Source organism: Camponotus floridanus, unplaced genomic scaffold (genome assembly GCF_003227725.1).
Source record: "Camponotus floridanus strain SB8 unplaced genomic scaffold, Cflo_v7.5 scaffold45, whole genome shotgun sequence".
In the NCBI taxonomy this organism is placed as follows: Eukaryota; Metazoa; Arthropoda; class Insecta; order Hymenoptera; family Formicidae; genus Camponotus; species Camponotus floridanus.
The window spans coordinates 856473-875815 of record NW_020229603.1 but is presented as its reverse complement, the minus strand read 5'-3'; the positions used below and the strand labels follow the sequence as shown (position 1 = coordinate 875815).

Genomic DNA, 19343 nt, shown 5'->3' with positions numbered 1-19343 from the left:
ACTTGAATTAATGAGGAACTGATTCGTGAGTCCTGGATGGTCTACATCATGGATAGAAGCCGCAAATAACGCAGCAGTAATCTCCAACGGTGTGAACACGGACTGTAATATAATAAACAACACATTACTTATAATGTATTATCACAGAATTATCACACTCTTGATGTTTCACTCTTGATTCTTCTTTTTATGAAGAATTAAATATATCGCACTCATTAATAGAAAATATATTTATAGCTAATTTATTATATAAGTGACAACAAGTTATTTCGAATTCTTGTTAGACAAACGGCATAATGCATAAAATAAAATATATATTATTTGTATACTAACCTCTAGGGCAGGCGTGTTGAGCAGAGTGTGAGTAGACTGGGTCACATCAGCTGCGTGGAGGCTATTGTGGAAAGGATTATCCTTCACATAATGATCTTCCAGGGTCATCATGAAGGTAACGAAGGTCTTGGGCGGTATTGCCAGCGATTTGAGCAGATCTCGACTTTGGAAGGCCGTGTACGCCACACAAGTGAGGGGTCGATTATTACTAAGTTCGCCTATCCTGAAGATGTCGATGCCCCATTTATCGATGTCCGAGAGCAACTGTAAATAATATATGACAACATTAATATGTGATATATGATAGTACACATATCGGTATTGTATAAGATATATTAATTAAATGTTTTATTTCCAAATGACAGCACAAGATATTATATCGCAATGAGACGTTGATTTATAAACGCAAACAATTCACTCATTAAGTGAAAGAAGTCGATGTGTTTCGGCTAAAGATAATAGAGGAGGTCTGGAATTATCGCTGAGAGGTCACACGTAGAGTTGATTATTAACGGACAACATTACACAGAAAGTCTCAGATTGTTTGTTTATAGTGATAATAAATTCGATAAAAATGAGACAAGTACGTTAGGTGAATGATTTCAAGAAGGAAAGATGTACAATTTTCAATATACTAAAACTGTTTATAAAATATAATTTTAATTGAGTAAATAACAACACTACAATTAGCTTTTATCATCGTTTTGCGAGTAATAATAATTTCGTTTCTGGACCAACATACATGGGAAGTATCAACTTAAACACCAAATGAAGTATTCATAACGCATTAAAAGAGCATTCTGAGACGGTTGAATCACTATTGCGTAGGCATAAAAAAAATGAGTCTGTGTCTAGGAAAGTCTGCAGGATCACGTAGCCATTTAAGGATACGCCTGCGTCGTATTTTAGTTTAATAAGCATATCGCCAACAGATCCTTCTACGAGAGATCCGATTAATATGCAGAATAGAAATGATACTACATCTAGTTGCCATTCTCCTTCTCCTTTTTCATTCAAAAAAATTTACCTTCATTATCATAATGGAAAGACCTTTATTGCTCTTCCATACAAAAATAAAATCTCTAAAAAAAACATACAAAGACAAAGGATAATTTTTAGAGCGGAAAGAATTAAATTTTCGACATTTATTCGATGCAATATTTAATAGAAATCAAAAGCGATTCTTTAAAACATTTATCAAATCTCGCTTAGTTTATCATAGATGCCATGGACGTCGATATCGCTCTCGTTGTTTGTAGAAGAGCCGAAAATGAGTTTTTTCTTCGTTTCTGCCACAAAAGATGCGTCGCTAATCGCCCGAGTTATTCAGGTTATCGAAACGGCATGACCTCGTCCCTAATGTTTCTGTCCGATTAAAATATGTACAACCACCAACCACTTTGTAATCTCGTATGCCACAGAGTAAACATTTTACTTTGTAAAAAGTCATCCACGCCGACACGTATTCCCCAGCGAAATCATAAATCGCAGAATCAAATAAAAAAGAAACACGAAAAAGACATCAATATGCACGATATGATATTCTCAAGACGATTTTGTTTCAGTAAAAGCAAAAATATCTTCAGCGAATTATAAGTTCTGATGTGCAAATCAATAATTATATCCAAATTCTTTACTATATTATTTCACTTAAAAAAATGGAATAGGAAATATCAACAAATAATATAAAAAAAAAATTCCGGTTATTCGACTTTAACTCCTCAAAATCCATTAAACTTTACTGCTAAGCGACTCCGTGACCGGTGCGATGCGTCATGACATTAAAAACAATCCTATTCTTTCCCGGTTTGATGTCCCTGGCGGTCCCTAATGGTTTGGAGGAAATGACGTTTCGCTCTCTGATGGAACTTTCTTTATATAATGAATAAACTCGGATTTATTCATTGCGTGAATCTCATCGTGTCCATGCACAACGATGCATGAAATTAAAAATAACGCGACAGTCGCTTGACATTATTATGCGTACAAAGCATATATCCTCTGAAGAAGAAGCATGATGAAAGTTCGGTCAACACGTTACACAGTTAATATAGACTCGACACAGTTAATGACATTGCGCAAACTTTGTGCGCGAACCGCTTTAATTACCGATCTCTCTAATCCGCAAGATCTTACCGCTGTTGATCCGATCTAATCCCTTTTTCCTCCCTGTCTCTCTCTTGCCTACTTTTCTCGGTGTGTCGTTATATCGTTATTCCGTGCACGTTAATGCTTTCGAAAAATTGGATGTACTGTAAATATTTGGCGATGGAGCATGTATTGTATGAAGGATATGGTTAGGGAATTTTTCAGAACCGAATAATATAGATATTGAGATTTATAAGATAACAATAACAGCCAAATAAAAGCCAAAAACACTGTAGAATTTTCGGTTTCGAGATGGAATTTATGTTAATAGTATGCGTCGATTTAAAATAAAAAAAAAAAAAAAAAAAATAAACGAAAAGGAACGGGATCACCGACGATAAAAATAGTAAACGAGGTTATTCACTGGGATAAATTTATCAAATCGAAACGTTTGCACGAAGGAACCTTTAGTTCTATATTTATCAGATTGTTCCATTAAAAGAAAATCTAAGAATGCTCTTAGATGCAGTCTAATTTGAAAAATAGAATACGATATGTTGCAAGAGGATTTTATTCCATGTAAAATTAAATTTTTTTATATTATTACCAATATGTTTTTCGTATGCGTGCAAGATTATATTTCTATATCAATTAAGAGCGTTTAAAATTATGTACATATAAATTAAAATAAATTAGTTTTTCGTAAATTGCGTAACACGTCACACATCATAATATCTTCATTGTTAATAAGAAAGAGCGGCACGTGTAATCCATTCTACATCGATTTTGGTATTGCATTTTGATTATAAAATCGGAAAACAAAGCAATTGTTAACAATATATATTGTACGATTTTAATGGGATTTACGCGATAATTGATTATTGAGATTCAATTATATTGTGTACGTAATTATTAAAAATTCGCTTAGTAAAATTTATTTTTTATTCATAACTAAATCAAGCTTTTCCAATTATGAAACAAATTATCAAGCACTTGTATTAAAGTTATGCATTATAGATACATGCATACATACATATATATAACATTATATATTAATAATTATAAACCTTCTATTAACAATCCTTTTCTTTTCAAAGAGTTTTACGATTATAATCAATAATATATAACAGATTACACGTGTATTTCCTCGTTAGGTTATCATTAGTATAATCCTGCATTAAATAAATCTCTATTCCATCGAACTCCTGTAATCAGCACGTAGGTGGATATCATTCCGGGAAATTCTATCAAAAGCCATGTTAGTACCTGACGATAATTAGTGTTTTCCAAGATTATAAGATAATATATCATACGTGGGCGCAATTCATCAAATCTCGGATACAACTAAAGATGCATAGGCGTAGATTATCTTTCACGAATATCAAGATTCAAATGTGAATGTAAATATTCTCCCTTTATAATATTTATTCTAAATGCAATCATGAAATGAATCGCGTTGTTAATATAAATAGAAAATAATATATATGTAATAATATATTGATTATTTAATCAATACGAAAGACATTTTATTTCCATTTTTCGAGATTTGTATATTTTCTTTTACGTAATAACAGTCAATAAAATTTTTATGAGCAACTTGAATTACAAAATCTCTTCATTTTTTCCTGTGATGTGACTAAGATATTTTTAACGATTCTAAAATTTCGAATTTAATTATTATACTCTTGTACGATGTGTATTTTTGCAGCAATTAATTTTGTTCTTTACCTTTTTGCCACATTTACGTTTACGGAATCCCCGCGATTTGCGATACCCAGCTGCGCGACGCTGCCTGGCATATACGTGAAAGAGTCGAAAACACCATTCGCGATACACGGTGGCGATAAAGGTATTAAAGGTCAAAGGATCACCTTGCCGAGGTCCTCCTCGTGCGGTGTTTCCACCCCGTGAACCGGCACGCGCTCCCCGGTGAAGCTGTTGGTATGTGTCAATGGCCGCTTCACACCGCTGATGTGTGACATAGCGGCGGGGCCCCTTTGTACACGATCCTTTTTCTTCGCCGCCCGTGCATCCACGCTGCCCGCAGCGGCGACCGCATCCTCGATTCGCAAAGATGGTAAGTCCAGCTCCTGTTGCTTGTCTAGAGAGAGGGCAGAAAGCGGAAGCGTGATTGGATAAGTTGATCGGTCAACTCTGTGATCGGCACTAAACTTGGCAGAACTTCCAATGATATCACGATAAAAAATATAATGTCAAGTTATATCGTGTGTAATATTTTATAAAAAAAGCGTAATGCATTTTTTTAAAATTTATGTAAAAACTAACAGATTAAATAATCGATATATGAATGTCATTTATTAAGGAGAATGTGGAGATTTAATTTATGTATGTACAAAATGACAACCACTTGCATTATATCTTTGATTGTAGATTATTCGATGCGCTTATTTATCAGCTTGTAGTTTGCGGCCAGATTAACCGATAAGTTCGAGTCAAACAACAGATGGCTGATAATTCGTGTCGTGTAACGTAACAATATTAACATGATTAAGAAAATTTATCATTAGGTTATAAGATTATGCAGTTGCATCATCAAACGTATCGATTCATTCATTGCGAAAGTCAGTCTTCTTCCGATTTCTTTCTGTTACGATATCAGAAAACTTTCGTTTTACAGCCGACGATCGAACGGAACTCGTTAGGAAGCTACGTAACGAAACTCGTTAAGGAAGCAACGTAATGAAATCAGCGCGTCGAACGAAGCTAAAAGGAGCACTGGATTACTCCGTTAAAGGCTAAGAAGAAACAATATTCAATAAAATATCGCGTCGTTTCAAGAAATACTTTGTGTTTTCTGCAGAACATTGTCTCGAGTACAAAGGGATCGATCTATGCTTTTTGGCTGATAAACCTTGCGTGACCATAACTGACAATTTGTTCATCGGACAAAGCGAGCTAACCACAATGAATGGTCATGGTGGTACCGGTTACGGTCTTTCAAGGGCTTTTAATGCGTAAGAGCGCTCGTTTTATTGCATCCGTAAAACTCGCTTCTGGCGATGACCTCGTTAGACACAGCAGTGTCGCGAATTTCTCGGCATTTGCTTTTTCTGGCATTTCGCGGAAACGTATATAGCTTTTTCTAGAAAAACGTCAATCTTTATTCTTTTCCTCCCAACCTACATAAATTTATACTTTACATAGGTTTATACATATATTATTACAATAACCTTTTGCGCGCATCAAAGTTTGAAGGATCACATTTTTCACTTACCAAGGAAGGTGCTGCAGATGTACTCCGAAATTTGATTGCCAGATTTGGATGACTCCGAGAAATGCGATAGCTCTTTGTTCAGCATTCTCTTGAACTGTAACAAGAAAAAGATGGAAGCGAATCATTAAAAGAGTCAGATCAATTTTAGAGAAAGAGTAATCAAGGATATAACTTGCTGATATATGAGTCAATAAATTACTGTGATAACGTATATTCATCATTTGTATTCATAAATAAATTCAATCGTATCGCATCCTAGACTTGAATATTCTACATCATCGAAAGAATATTCAACAATTTTCTACGACTTTATATGAAAGAAATTCTTTTTATGAAAGAAATTTAATTAGATTACCTGAGATAAAATCTGTCTCTTTATTAAACCGACCCAGGTATATATTCGCGAAAGGAAGAAAATCATGGCTATCCCGAGGATATTTACAATTATCACGGATAAGGATTTAAGAAACGGATAATGAATTGAAAAGCTAGCGCGAGATTTGCGAAAAAGGAGAGGAAAAAAACGAGGGAAAACCGATAAAGTCCGGATTTCGATAATCTGGGACGACCGGCAAAAATGTCCTCTCATTCCTGTAATTTTCTACCCTTATCTCGTCGCGAATATTTACGATATTTGTGCATGTCATCTCTCCGCCCACACACGCACAGGGAACACAAACGCAAACTCTCGCCAAATAATGCCGTTTCCGTTGGAATTTGCGCTTTCCGTTCTTATCAGAGCCGCTATCATCGCGTACATATATCATCTTTGCGATAAATGCAAATATATGTATTCATGCAAATATATACACACACACATATATATATACATATATTTGTGAGCCGGAGTAATGACCCGTACAGCGAAATTATTGAGTGATATAACACGTTAATTAATCCTCCGGGACCCGATACATTTTGCTCGCGCTTCGTTTCATCTCCAAGTCTCGTTATTTGACCACGATTTAATAAAAAAAAAAAATAACAAAATTGTCAATTCTACAAAATTAAAAACTGTCACGCGTCTTGAACAATTTTTTGATTCGTTATTTTATTATATTCGATAACTGCCCGATTCTGCGCGTTCTATTTTGTTGTTAACATTCGACCTTCTTTTGATAAAAATAAATAAATGCTTCGCATTATCGGACTAATTAGTTCAATTATCGTTTGTATAGCCTGTTTATTACGTATATATCTACCAAACGAGAATTAACCAGCGATAAAATATAACATTTGCGCATCGTCGTACTTTTTATACACATATACTTTATACGGCAATTATTACTATCGCTTTACGTAGTTATGATTATCTATACTTGTCGAAGTACGATAATTCCTACAATTCTGTTTGGGAAAAATCTTCAAATAACAAAGATAGGGAAAACGTCAACTGCAGCAGCCTTGTAAGAGACAAGAACATAAAAAAGGCGTGTCAGATTAATTCAAACGTCCTTTTACCAACAATTTTTACACGCATGTGTATATCATTTAGTATTTTTTTATCTTCCTAAATAACTCTAATTTTCGAAACGCTTTACATATCGATGTGTTTTTCCATTCGTCCTCAACGATTGATATGTTATCTTGTGAAACTTTGAAAGAAGCGACTATTCCAAGGTGCGAAATTGTTTGCTTTCATAAAATATTGGCATAATGTTTATCATAATGCGTATGTCATTTGTTCAAAACATAATATACTTTCTCTGCATGGTACCATAAAGATAAAGAGGATTTTGTAAGGTCTCAAGTAGATCGATGGAAAAAACCGAAAGTAATACGTGCGCTCGCGAGCAATAAATTGACGCGCGCTTACGTTCATTTCCCATTCTAATGCACAATAAGATTTTTTTTCTTAGGTACGACGAATTCAGCGAAAATCGAAATCCTGTTTAACGACGTGGCGTGCATCAAATACGACGCGAAACTAACGTTTGATTCGCGCGATCTCGTATCAAGTAGTCACACTGAGATTTCGCGAACGAACAAAGCGATCGTAAATTCATGGCATTATTTGCGGAATATAAATCTTGCGATAATTCCTAGTATATTATACCATAACGAGATGCTTCTGCAATAATATTTCGCTTTAAATGCGAAGTATTGTGTAAGGAGTTATATCACAGTTTGTCTAATTGTAAGCATTGTCGAAAATTTGAGCTACCTATGCACCTGGAAATAGATATCGAAATTTTATTTCTATCGAAATTCTACATTTGACAAGTTTACTTTTAATAAATCTTGTTTATTAAGTAAACGTAAGAAATGAGATTAATCTCGTTTTATCCTGAATATTATTGAAAGTTATTATATCATTAAAAATTAACGCGATCAAAACGTAATTAAATCACATTGACGTAATCAGATAAATGCAATAACGACAATAAAATTGATAATTACGAGTGATTAGTTTGTTTTATAGATAAGATAATAAAAATCGTTTAATTATATTAAAGACAAGATTTTTTTGAAATTACAAGAAAGTGTCGAGAGAGATGTAGATATTCTAATGTCTATATATAAATCCCGCATGATAAAAGATTATTCGAACTATTATGATAACATCAACGTTCTATTTGCGAGAATCACCTTTCCTTCATATAATTATCAATGAACTTTGATTGAAAGGTCGCAAAAGGTCAAGATTGCACCGACATTCCATAGTACTCTTGAACGCACATCGTTTTTATTAATCAGTCGTGATAATCGTATTGTTTCGCATGATTCATTGTCTTCGTCTAAAGTCTCGTTAAACTTTACGCGCTACTGTCATTTTTTATCAATTCTAGATTACATTAGTCAGTAGTTAAACTAACATCCTATTCAACAGAAAATGTTTCTTTCTTCCTTATATATATCTTTTATTACTTTTGCGATGAATTTTTCTTTTTTTCATTTTCATTTGTTTTTTATATTTATTTAATTTTTGTACTTCAAAAAATTTTTATACTAAAGTTATACATTTATTTATCTTCTACTCTTTGCTTTGATATAATCTTTAAGATGAAATATTTCTTATTATTATGAAAGTAAAACAAGCATCCGGTGCCGCATCATTGTGTCTGGCACGAATATATTTCATCAAATTTAATTTAATTCGCATAAGAAGTACTTTTTTTTAATTCGGATATTTGCAAGTATAAAGAACCGTGAACGGACGGAATATTAAATCGCGAAAACATGAATCTCAATACTCCGCGCGTTCTTTGACGTGAATAAAACCGCAAGTGCAGTTTCATTATTACGAAGACGCGCATGAATCATTAATTAAGGCCGATTGCTTGACCCTATATAACTTTATCTGCCATATCTCTCGCTGGCGATAATACAATCTCCCGTTTGTTCATTCGTGGATAATCATATCCATCTATATCTATTAGTTTTCGTCATATCTTTTTAGGTAAACGTTTCACAATTTCGATATAAGTTTGCAAAAGGAATCTTTTAGCATCACTAAAAATTTATGGGACACAAAATATTTATAATGTATAACGTGTATCAAAATCTCAGACAAAGTTAAAAGATAATTCTTGGAAAGCGACACGAGCAATGATCTCTGCTCGATAATCTGTTCTCTATCTGTTTTCTTCGTAATTCGTCTCCAAGTTGAATCATTCATTCATTATTTCAACTGCTAATCGAGATTAATCGCCACCCTCATCCGAGATAATGCTAGTACCTCGAGAGCTTTCACAGAAAGCTCTCGATAAGATTCAAAGTATTGATACGTCTGACAGTTAGACAGAAGAACACGTGCGGCTATCGATAACATGATCTATTATTGGACAATAAGTATACCTGTCATCTCGCGATACCTCTGTTATTCTTCATCGTTGAATGATTTTGCGATAATTTAGAATTCAGGTCACACCATGAAAATGCATCGCCAAATAATTTCACCAGCCATTCGTTATCCTCCGTTGTGACATGCGTTTATTACGACAACAACAGCAGTAATAAACGAATGTTCCCACGCGATCGATCGTCTTTCGAGATATATATTGTAGCTTTTATTTGCCTGAATCACTGTGACAGATGGTCATTACGATGAAATCTATCGAGATCCGTTGATAAAATCGGATATTATAGATACTGGCTTATTGCGTTTTTTTAGTAACTTCCTCGATTATATAACTAATTTCATTAATTAAATGCAACGTAATTCAACTCTGTTAAAAGTGATTATGGCCCATTGGAAATTGATGAGCTTATGTCAGATTAATTTGAATATAATTAATATAATATTTAATATCTCTTTTCATTCTCTTAATGATTATATTTTACAAGTTGAACATTAATTTTACCGCTATAGTTTATAAAATTAATCGAAATACATGTCGGGAATACACGCTAAATGTCCCGGAAGAAATCAATGCCTGCTCGCATACGTCATGTCGATTATCAAACAATCTCGAAATTACCTGCACCGCCATGATGCTAGCTATTGCCGTGAGATCCGCCAGAGTCGTCAGATAATTGAAGTACCTAGCGGACTTGTTTATGTTATTTGTTTTCATTTCACCGTTTGTCGTCTGCGGCATCATTATGCGATTTATTCAGCTCCAGCTGCTAGTACACGGTTTCACACTTGACAATTTTCCCGTGAAAAACTCGAGGAAGAGTCACTGACCGCCGCGTTCGCGTGCAACAACTATGACAAGACAAACGTCTATCAGGCCACGACGCGAGAGAGCTGACTTTCACGAGGATCGATTAACAGAAACGGGTCTCGTGGATCGAATCTGCTCCGATTCCAGACTACCCGATAGTTTCTCGATCGGAGAACAACGTGAATCGTGATGTATCGGCAAGAACTGCTCCAATTCCAGTCCTGACGTCGATTCGCGATGACGCGGAGAAGAGTCACGGACTCTGCGAGAGCACTTTCTGATTCACCGACACATCCACAGCTCACTCGTAAATGCCTGGCAAGTGGCGGAGGCTGCGAGCCGTCCGCCTGCTAAATGTTGTCTACGCGTCTGAATCGGAATGCCAGGCTTTTTATCTCGGCGCCCCGCGTGTCAGTCCCGTCTCTACTGCTTATTTTGGCTCTCCCTCCCGCTCACATTTCATACATGTCGGTGTCTCTCTTCGCTCCACTTTGCAGTGCCGCAAAGAGAGCGGCTGCACAGTGGGGAGCAAGTGCGTGAAACGGGGAACAAGCGAGTTACAATGGATACATGTGCAGGGCCATATGACAGTTGCATTGGTCCTGCATTTATCCCATACTGAAGCGAATATGTAAGTTCTAAGAGCCTTTAACATCTCTAATGCACAGCCTAAATCAATTAAACCTAGTCAGCTGTTTCTTTTTCGGTCGTAGTCTTATTTCTAGGATGTAAAATAAGAAAATGTATTTAATCAGAATTATTTGGTAATGTAAATTAATGTTGATTCAAACGTCTCTAAGAATTTCAAAATTTTAATAATAATAGACTCAATGGATCCAATCTAATTAAGGCTCGAAACTAAAGATTTTAAAAAGAAGATATATAATTTGTCTGGATAATTTTAATCTGTCATGCATGCTTTTAAAGATCGATATTATTATTATTTCAATGAAACGTTGTTTAATTTTTAGTCTAAATTAAATTTGACAATTTTTAAAGTAAAAAGAAATTGAAAGTAAAAAAATATTCCACTGAGAGTGTGACAGACATTACAAGACAAATGTCAATACATCCATAATACAAAGAATCTTATTTGATGCGTATGGATTTTCCAAGATCGTTTCATCAGCAGGAAATTTCATAGAAGCAGAAATTGCGAGGAGAAGTTAATTTCATAGAAGCAATAGGTATCTAATTCTCTCTCTCTCTCATAGCTTACTGCAATAATCTCTCAATCCTGCTACAGACGGAATGCAGTGGAAATGCAGAATAGTACAGAACAGTCTGATACAGGAATCAATTTCAAAGGGATCCATCAATGGACACGTGCCAGTTGACACGTATATGACACACGTGCCAGACTCGCGAAGTGAAAATCTGTATTGATCGTTTTATTAATTATTTCATTCGCATTGACGATAAAATATAAAAAATTATTTTACTAATGTATTAGAAATTGCAAATTTTTTCGTTCATTATTTCGAGTGTTGCTTAAGCTCGACCCACTTCTTAGAATACGCCAACAATGAGTATACAAATAAATTTGGACCTAAGACGAATTCAGCGTGAATGCTGCCAGCCATTTACCTCGAACCTGTCATCTATATTTCAAAACGAATCTTTCGAAGAAAATTACATATCGGACAACTTTTTCCTGCCATTTAATATATCATCTAGAATTTTAGGAATGTATTCTGAAAACTATTACGTCTAGAAAAAAAGATTTCTTCAAAACAAAAAGCTCTTTTACTCCTTTATTCAAATGCAACTGATATATTTTATTTTTTTCCACAAGATTTTTTGTTTTCATTTTGTAGAGAAGTGTTTATGATTTAAACAAATAGAAATTAACAATAAAATAAAAGATAAAAAAATGACGTTTACGAAATTTAAAAATAAAAAATTAAAAAAGAAATTAAAATTTTGCTGCGCAAGAGTTGCATCGATAATTGCATCAGTGATTAAACTGTACGAGAATACGTGACACACCGCACGCGCCATTCGATGGATCGTTTAGAACCGCTATTCGCCTCGTGCTATCCTACTTTAATAGGCGTTCTTTACTGACTTTATTTTGATGCGATAGAATCTAGCCTTGATACTAACATAAGCCGAAATTTCTCGTATATATATTAGTTTAACCGATTAGCGAATGAGATTCATAGTGTACATGCATCACTGTCATATTCATTGTAGTATGTATGATTAAGCAAATATTACGTTATGACGTGACCAATGTTTAACGGCATAAAAGATTTCATGTCACTCTTTGTTTTGAGATTGAGATAAATGATTCGATGACGAATATTTAATTAGCTTAATGTGCAAGAAAACGAACATGTCATTTTCCTTGTAATAAAATATTCTTTTAGGTAATCAATAAAATATAATGATACAATGATATTTATGTTTACGTTTTGCTATTGCTCTATCATATTATCAATTATATCTATAATATAATTGATAAAATATAAATCTATAATACTTATCTATAGAATCTATTTATAATATATAATCTCTGTACATCTATACAATACAAAGCATTGCATCATTTATAGAAACAGAGAACGTTAATTTTAATGAAATGTTAATTCTAATGAAAACAAATATATATATCTAAATATTACCAAAATTATATTTTAATATTATTATTTTATGTTTTAATAATTCTATGAATATAAGTAAAATAGTCTAGGAAAAAAAGTAAATAACTTAATCATTTAATTGTATTTCCTATATTTTTGGAGGTGATGCAATACTTTTACTGGCACTGGTATATATTATATATTATACCTGAAAAAGATGTTATAAAAGATGTTCTAAAAACCATTTATTTCTTCCGGAGTAGCGATATGTAAGGCAGAAATCTATATTATGCTTATCAAGAACGCACGTTTCTCGGAGATGGCGTAGATAGAGTTTATTTGAAATATTCGTAAAAGAGTTTGAGATAGACCGGAAGGGAATATCACAGACGTCAAATATCGCGTGGGTGTGGATTCTAGACAAAACGCAAACAATTTGTAATTCCAGATTTTTTACTCCAGAAATTGCAAATATAGTTATAAATGTAAACAGTTTATGATTAAAGTCATGTTTATTTCAAGCGCAAAATTCTCTGTAATGAAAAATGAAATGCAAAAGATTCTATCCAATTTTATATATCATGAAAAACTGAGCTTATCTTTTTATCCTTTTAAATATATATATTTTTCGTTAAACATAAAAATATGGAATTCACAGAAAAAAAGGAATTTATAATTTTCAGAAAAAAATCAACCACAAATGTCCATTATATTGGGTTTATACCGAAATAACATATAACTAAAGTGCCTCACTGTACTTCGTTTTCATTTCATTTTTATCTCCACGTCATGATGCATCGAGAAAAATGTGTAACAAAAATATTTATCACAAAAGTGCATCTCTTAAATTTTCACGAAAAGGAATATATATAGCTATTTGCCTTGTGCACAATCGTGGAAGAATCCAGGTAAATATGAAGCTTCATAAATACGAAGAAAATTAAAAAAAAAAGGAACTGACTAATTTACTTGCACGAAAACGAGCGTTGTCTTCGTCATCTCGTAAAGACTGAGGTAATCTCTCTTTATATATGTTACAACGAACTCTCAAGTATTAAAAATAGAGCTTCGCACACAATCACATTCTCTCGCTTGGCGAGAAGCGAAAGTGACAATTTTGCAAGCAAGACAATAATGTACATCCCGCATTATGCGCTCGCCCGCGTGCGAAGACGCCCGTGCACGGCACGCATTCACGCATTAACGCGCAAACAACGTGTCCTAGCTTGAGGAAACACGATCGATGCACCTAACGCCTCGGTGACGAAAAACATGAATGTCCCGCGTGAGAAGCGACTGATTATCGATCGTTGCAGCCGATGCATGTGGGCACCGCTGTCGTCAGAAATAGCCCAGTTCCTCCTTCTGATGGGTGAAAGAAGGTCACGGTAATGAACTATTTCACTTATTTTTAATGTTCTATCCGGTTATCGGTGCTGCCGTTATCGTCGGTGTTTTTAACGCGTCCGCCATTAAAATACTACTTTAACTATTACAAATGTAATGTCAATTTTATGTATTATTCCAATATATATATATATATATATATATATATATATATATATATCTTGTTTATTACGTTATCTATAAACGAAGTATGTAAAAATTAATAAATAAAGTGACAATTAAAACCCCTCTGATAACGTACATACCTATATTTGTACTATAACATATATGCGAGAAATAGTGATCAAGTTTATGACTTACGTAAACCTAAATTAAATTAATGTGACGTTGATATTTACTGATGGCCTTAAAAACAGTTCGCTAAATTATCATTAAATATTCCTGAGTGCTTTCAATATATGTATTAATAACAATATTCTCTCTTGAAACATACATGAGATAGCATCTTGAAACAGTAAATTCGATAAAATTCATCCATCTTCCGTTAGAGTAGATATTCCTCTGCGAACATTTCGTTCTGACACATCGTAATAAAATGCAGACATTTCAATTTTCCGATCCGTTACAAGATTGTACATTCATTTGCCAGAGAGTTTTCTTCAATTATTAACATATGTAAATGTAATAATACAGTTACATGAAATATTTAGTTATATAATAGCTCAAAATAGCTTTAAAAAACCTAACGTAAATTTAGAAAAAATTCAAGAAAGTTCAAGCGTATATAATCAATCTTCGGTATATTTTCAAGGAGATAATATATTCTTTTAGAGAATCTGTCTAAAGAAGGAGGGATAGCCTAAAAGAAATACATCTTTTCTGTTAACGATTAACTCTCCTAAAAATATCAATCAATCATCATATCATTGTATATTCATTTGTCAGAGAATTTTATTCAATTATTAACATATGTAAATGTAATAATACAGTTACATGAAATATTAGTTACATAATCTTGAAATAGCTTTAAAAAACCTAATATAAATTTAGAAAAAATTCAAGGAAGTTGAAGCATGTACAATCAATTTAGTCAGTATACTTTCAAGGAGATAATATATTCTTTTAGCGAATCTGTCTAAAGAATCTGTCTAAAGAATCTGTCTAAAGAATCTGTCTAAAGAAGAAGGGAGCCTAGAAGAAATACGTCTCTTCTGTCAACGATTAACTCTCCTAAAAATATCAATTCCCGTCAAACGGAAATTATAAAGAAGATTGACCATCAACCAATCTCTTTACCCCATCGTAATAAAATATCTTCCTCAATTTCTAGTTTCTCCTTGAAATGTATCACTGATCGATAATCCTTCGATAGGCGCTGGCAAAGCGTTTGAAGTAAAACGAATTTTCTGTATCTAAAGCGACATTCTTCCTCCTTAATATCTGATTTTTGCTTACCTATTGACGTGCATATGCAAATTACATAATAAATGATATCAACGCAAAAGATACAGAATAACGCAAGCGTGATTGATGATTTATATAGCTTCAATTTGTTTTGAAATATGTCCTATATTATCTTGACATAGACTTCTACATCATACATTATTTTTAACTTCTCTAATTTCCTTTCAAGATAGATACCAGTTACAAATTACATTAACGATCATCCGATGGCAATACATGTTAAAAATAAACATTATATGTAACACGAAAAAAAAAAATAATTTATTCCGAAATGTATCTCAATATTTCTTCAATACGTCTGCTCATGTTGTAGCATATATTGGATATGTGCAAAAATTGTCAAGGATATAATGATTAAAATCTCAGTGTCCTCCTTTCAAGGAGGTCTTTTTTCGCAAATATTACGCAACTACTGACAAAAACCATCACATTTTCCAGTGGTTTGTCTCGGAATTGTGATATTTAAAAATCCTCGAAATAGACATTAATAATTGATAGGCGTTCATGTATATAGAATCTGAATATCGCAATTACAGTTACATTGTTCGCGAGATAATCGCAATAAACATGCATAATGTAATCTTTCTATTGTCGCGAAACGTTACGACATTCCAGCTGGTAGAATTCCTCTTATTATAGACTATCGTTTTTTACGATCAGATGGAAAGATTCCAAACATGCATGCCTGTGTAATTGAACATGCAATTTTGTTCTCGTCCAAAGATGTAACAAGATATTCACTCCGATGCTCTCGATAACTAATATATCGAATGAATAGAATCATTTGAAAGTATCAATTAATTTGTATTTTATATATTGTTCTTGTGTTATATTTTATTGAGAAATTACTGGACACTCGTCTGCTTAATAACGCTGTTTAAATCTGATGAATGAAAAAATAAAATGATAGCATGTCAATATATCTCTATTACTGTTCTGCTAGCAGCTGCTCACGAACTAGACACGTGCTACATGCGGACATCGGCTACTTATTATGTACAATCACTAAACAAGCATCACGAGGTTCATAAATACAATCAGATTGCGATGTGTCTAATACATCCGATCACGCAATCTCGCTCCTCAGTGATTTGATTGGCGATCTCGTCGGGAAAGAAAGTTGCGGCTATTCAATAATATTGTTCATTTTTAAGGACGTAATACTATAAACACAAATATAATTTTACCTTATGAATCTTGTATCTTTCAGTAAATTTTAAAATTAATTTAATAATTTAATAATTTTTAATAATAAATTAATTTAATAATTTTTATTATTTTTTTATACATGTTATAAAAATTTTATGGTTTGATAACGAAGATTTTTTTTTACGAGATCCTATATCTCTCTATTACATTTTTTTATATTAATTTTAAACTTTCATCAATATCTCATAGGAGAAAAGACGTTCCATATATTTAAATGTCTTTTATTTATCATTTATAAACAATTATAATGCCTGGATAATTATATTTAGCTTTTCATAAATAAGAATCTGTATATTCTCGTCTAAATAAAATTATTTTGTTCAAAAAATATAATAGAACAATATAAAAATAGAACTTACTTAATAACTCACAAATTATACTGTAACGTAAATACCAGGAAATTTCAAACATCTACAGTAAAAGAGAAATCCACACATACTCAAATTTAGATACACTTAAACATTAAAGATAAGGTATCTGAGGATGTAATAAATCAATGTTAAATCATGAGGTAGACTTTTAGAATAAAAATACCTTCTTGCATGAGATATATATCGTAGCCTCATGAAAATCTGAGTTCAAAACAGATCTCGACTATTTCGAGAACGTCATAGCTGTGTGATTTTGTATGCGGTTCCAGTAAATGATTTCTTCTCGCAGCGGATTCGGAGTAATAATACCGTTATAAATTAATCGTATACCATCGCGAGACTGACACGCAGTCTCGGTGCAACAACCATGTCGAGAGATAAGAGCTATCTTACTTGCATATATAGAAATTATAGTGCACATATACAATAATATGCGGATGACAACGATGGTGGTCCTTGAGATGAAAACGATTCGAAGATAATGAATGATAGTTGAATAAAATGTACTATTCACGAGAAAACATAAATGAGATAAGAATGTCGCGCAATTTCTGTTAAAATTGAATTCTTATGTATTGCAAAAATAAATCGATAATAATCATGTTATATTTAAAAATTGTTAGAAACTGATTGACGTGTTTTGAGAATTATCATATTTATTACTTGCTGAATGTACGATATTATTGTTATTTACAATTCCATTAATATTTGATTATTTTAATAAAAGAATATGTAATTTTTATTTATTTTTCCAATAATCTTTATTTCTATCAAACCATTTTAGTGATTTAATCGTTGAAAAATTAAATTCTACGCTTTGAATATATTTTCCGATCAATAATTAATAATTATTAATTGTGTATTAGTATACGAATAATAACATTATATTATCATCTGTATATTAATTAATTTAATTCCGAAATTTAATTTAGTTGTTATAGCTGACGGTATCAAAATATTCTTCCACGTGCGCAAGAGCAACATTACATCTACATTTAACCACATACCCTCTCCACGTGTATCTTTCACGTGCCATTATAGTCCGAATTGGAACGCAGTTAAATTGTAGAGTATATTGTACGCGAATAAAGGGCGAGTGAAAATAACTCGTGTCATCAAAATAATAGCAATATATGTTCAAAGCAATTAATTGTATATTTCATTATTTTCCGCAATCCTTTCTACAATTCATCAAATCACTGACATTTTGTTCGCAATGATATTTAAATGATCATTTATAGCAAACAAATTGCAGAGTTCGATAAACAGTTAAAGCAAAATAGAATGTATCGCATAATAGAAAATATCCCATAAAACCGGTATTTCCAGTATTATATAGAAAACATAGATATAGAGACACTCTCTCTTGCAAGGAGAATAATTAATAATACGTCTGAATTTTTAAATTTTCCTACTTTGCACAATTTTTTCCTATTTACTAAAATATAAGCGGCAAATAAAATAAACAAGTAATTTTATAAATAAGACTTATTATATCAGTTTATAAAATTTAATATTAAAAAAAAATATTACACGTATCTGTCAGCGAATAATGTAATCGGTCGACAGACGATTCGAAAGTTGATTAAAATTCCGGAAAACAAATTTTTATTTTATATAAATACGCTTTATAGAGATATTTTATCGAAAAAAGACTGAGTGATTTCTCATTTATATCTATAACGATTTACGCATTGTCACGCAATCCTGTTACAAATTCCATTCGTTGAACTGAATGTGTTCTAGGTTTATGTTACAACACGGGACAAAAATCAGTATGATAAAACAGATCAATCTCTAAAATTCAACAACAAAGATATATATATATATATATATATATATATATATATATATATATATATCTGTTGATACGTGCAATAAAACCAAGCGGTCTATAATCCCATCAACTTATAATGGCGACACGTGTGTACATATAACGCTAAAAAAAGAAAAACGTATGCATGGAAAAGTTAATCGGTTTTTTAAATAAAAATATATAATATTATTTTTATATAATTCAATGTTGTTTATTTAACATTCTTTATTTTGCTACCATCTTTTTTTGCTATCATAAATTTAACAACAATATTGCTAAGTTTAT

At 32.5% G+C, this 19343-nt stretch overlaps 1 protein-coding gene across 21 annotated transcripts in view; it reads right to left on the bottom strand.

Annotated features, from left to right (window-relative positions):
- Positions 1–19343, bottom strand: part of LOC105256745 (cAMP-specific 3',5'-cyclic phosphodiesterase) — a 316988-nt gene that overhangs the window by 4252 nt on the left and 293393 nt on the right. For 20 of the 21 annotated variants that reach the window (XM_025411912.1, XM_020029220.2, XM_020029212.2 and 17 more), the window contains 4 exons: positions 5657–5750; positions 4293–4522; positions 334–597; positions 3–102 (listed from right to left, as the gene is read on the bottom strand). In XM_025411912.1, the coding sequence (XP_025267697.1) occupies positions 3–102; positions 334–597; positions 4293–4522; positions 5657–5750 (688 nt within the window). Of the gene's footprint in view, positions 1–2; positions 103–333; positions 598–4292; positions 4523–5656; positions 5751–10077; positions 10626–19343 lie in introns of those variants that run through there. The other variant, XM_020029224.1, reaches the window with a different exon arrangement.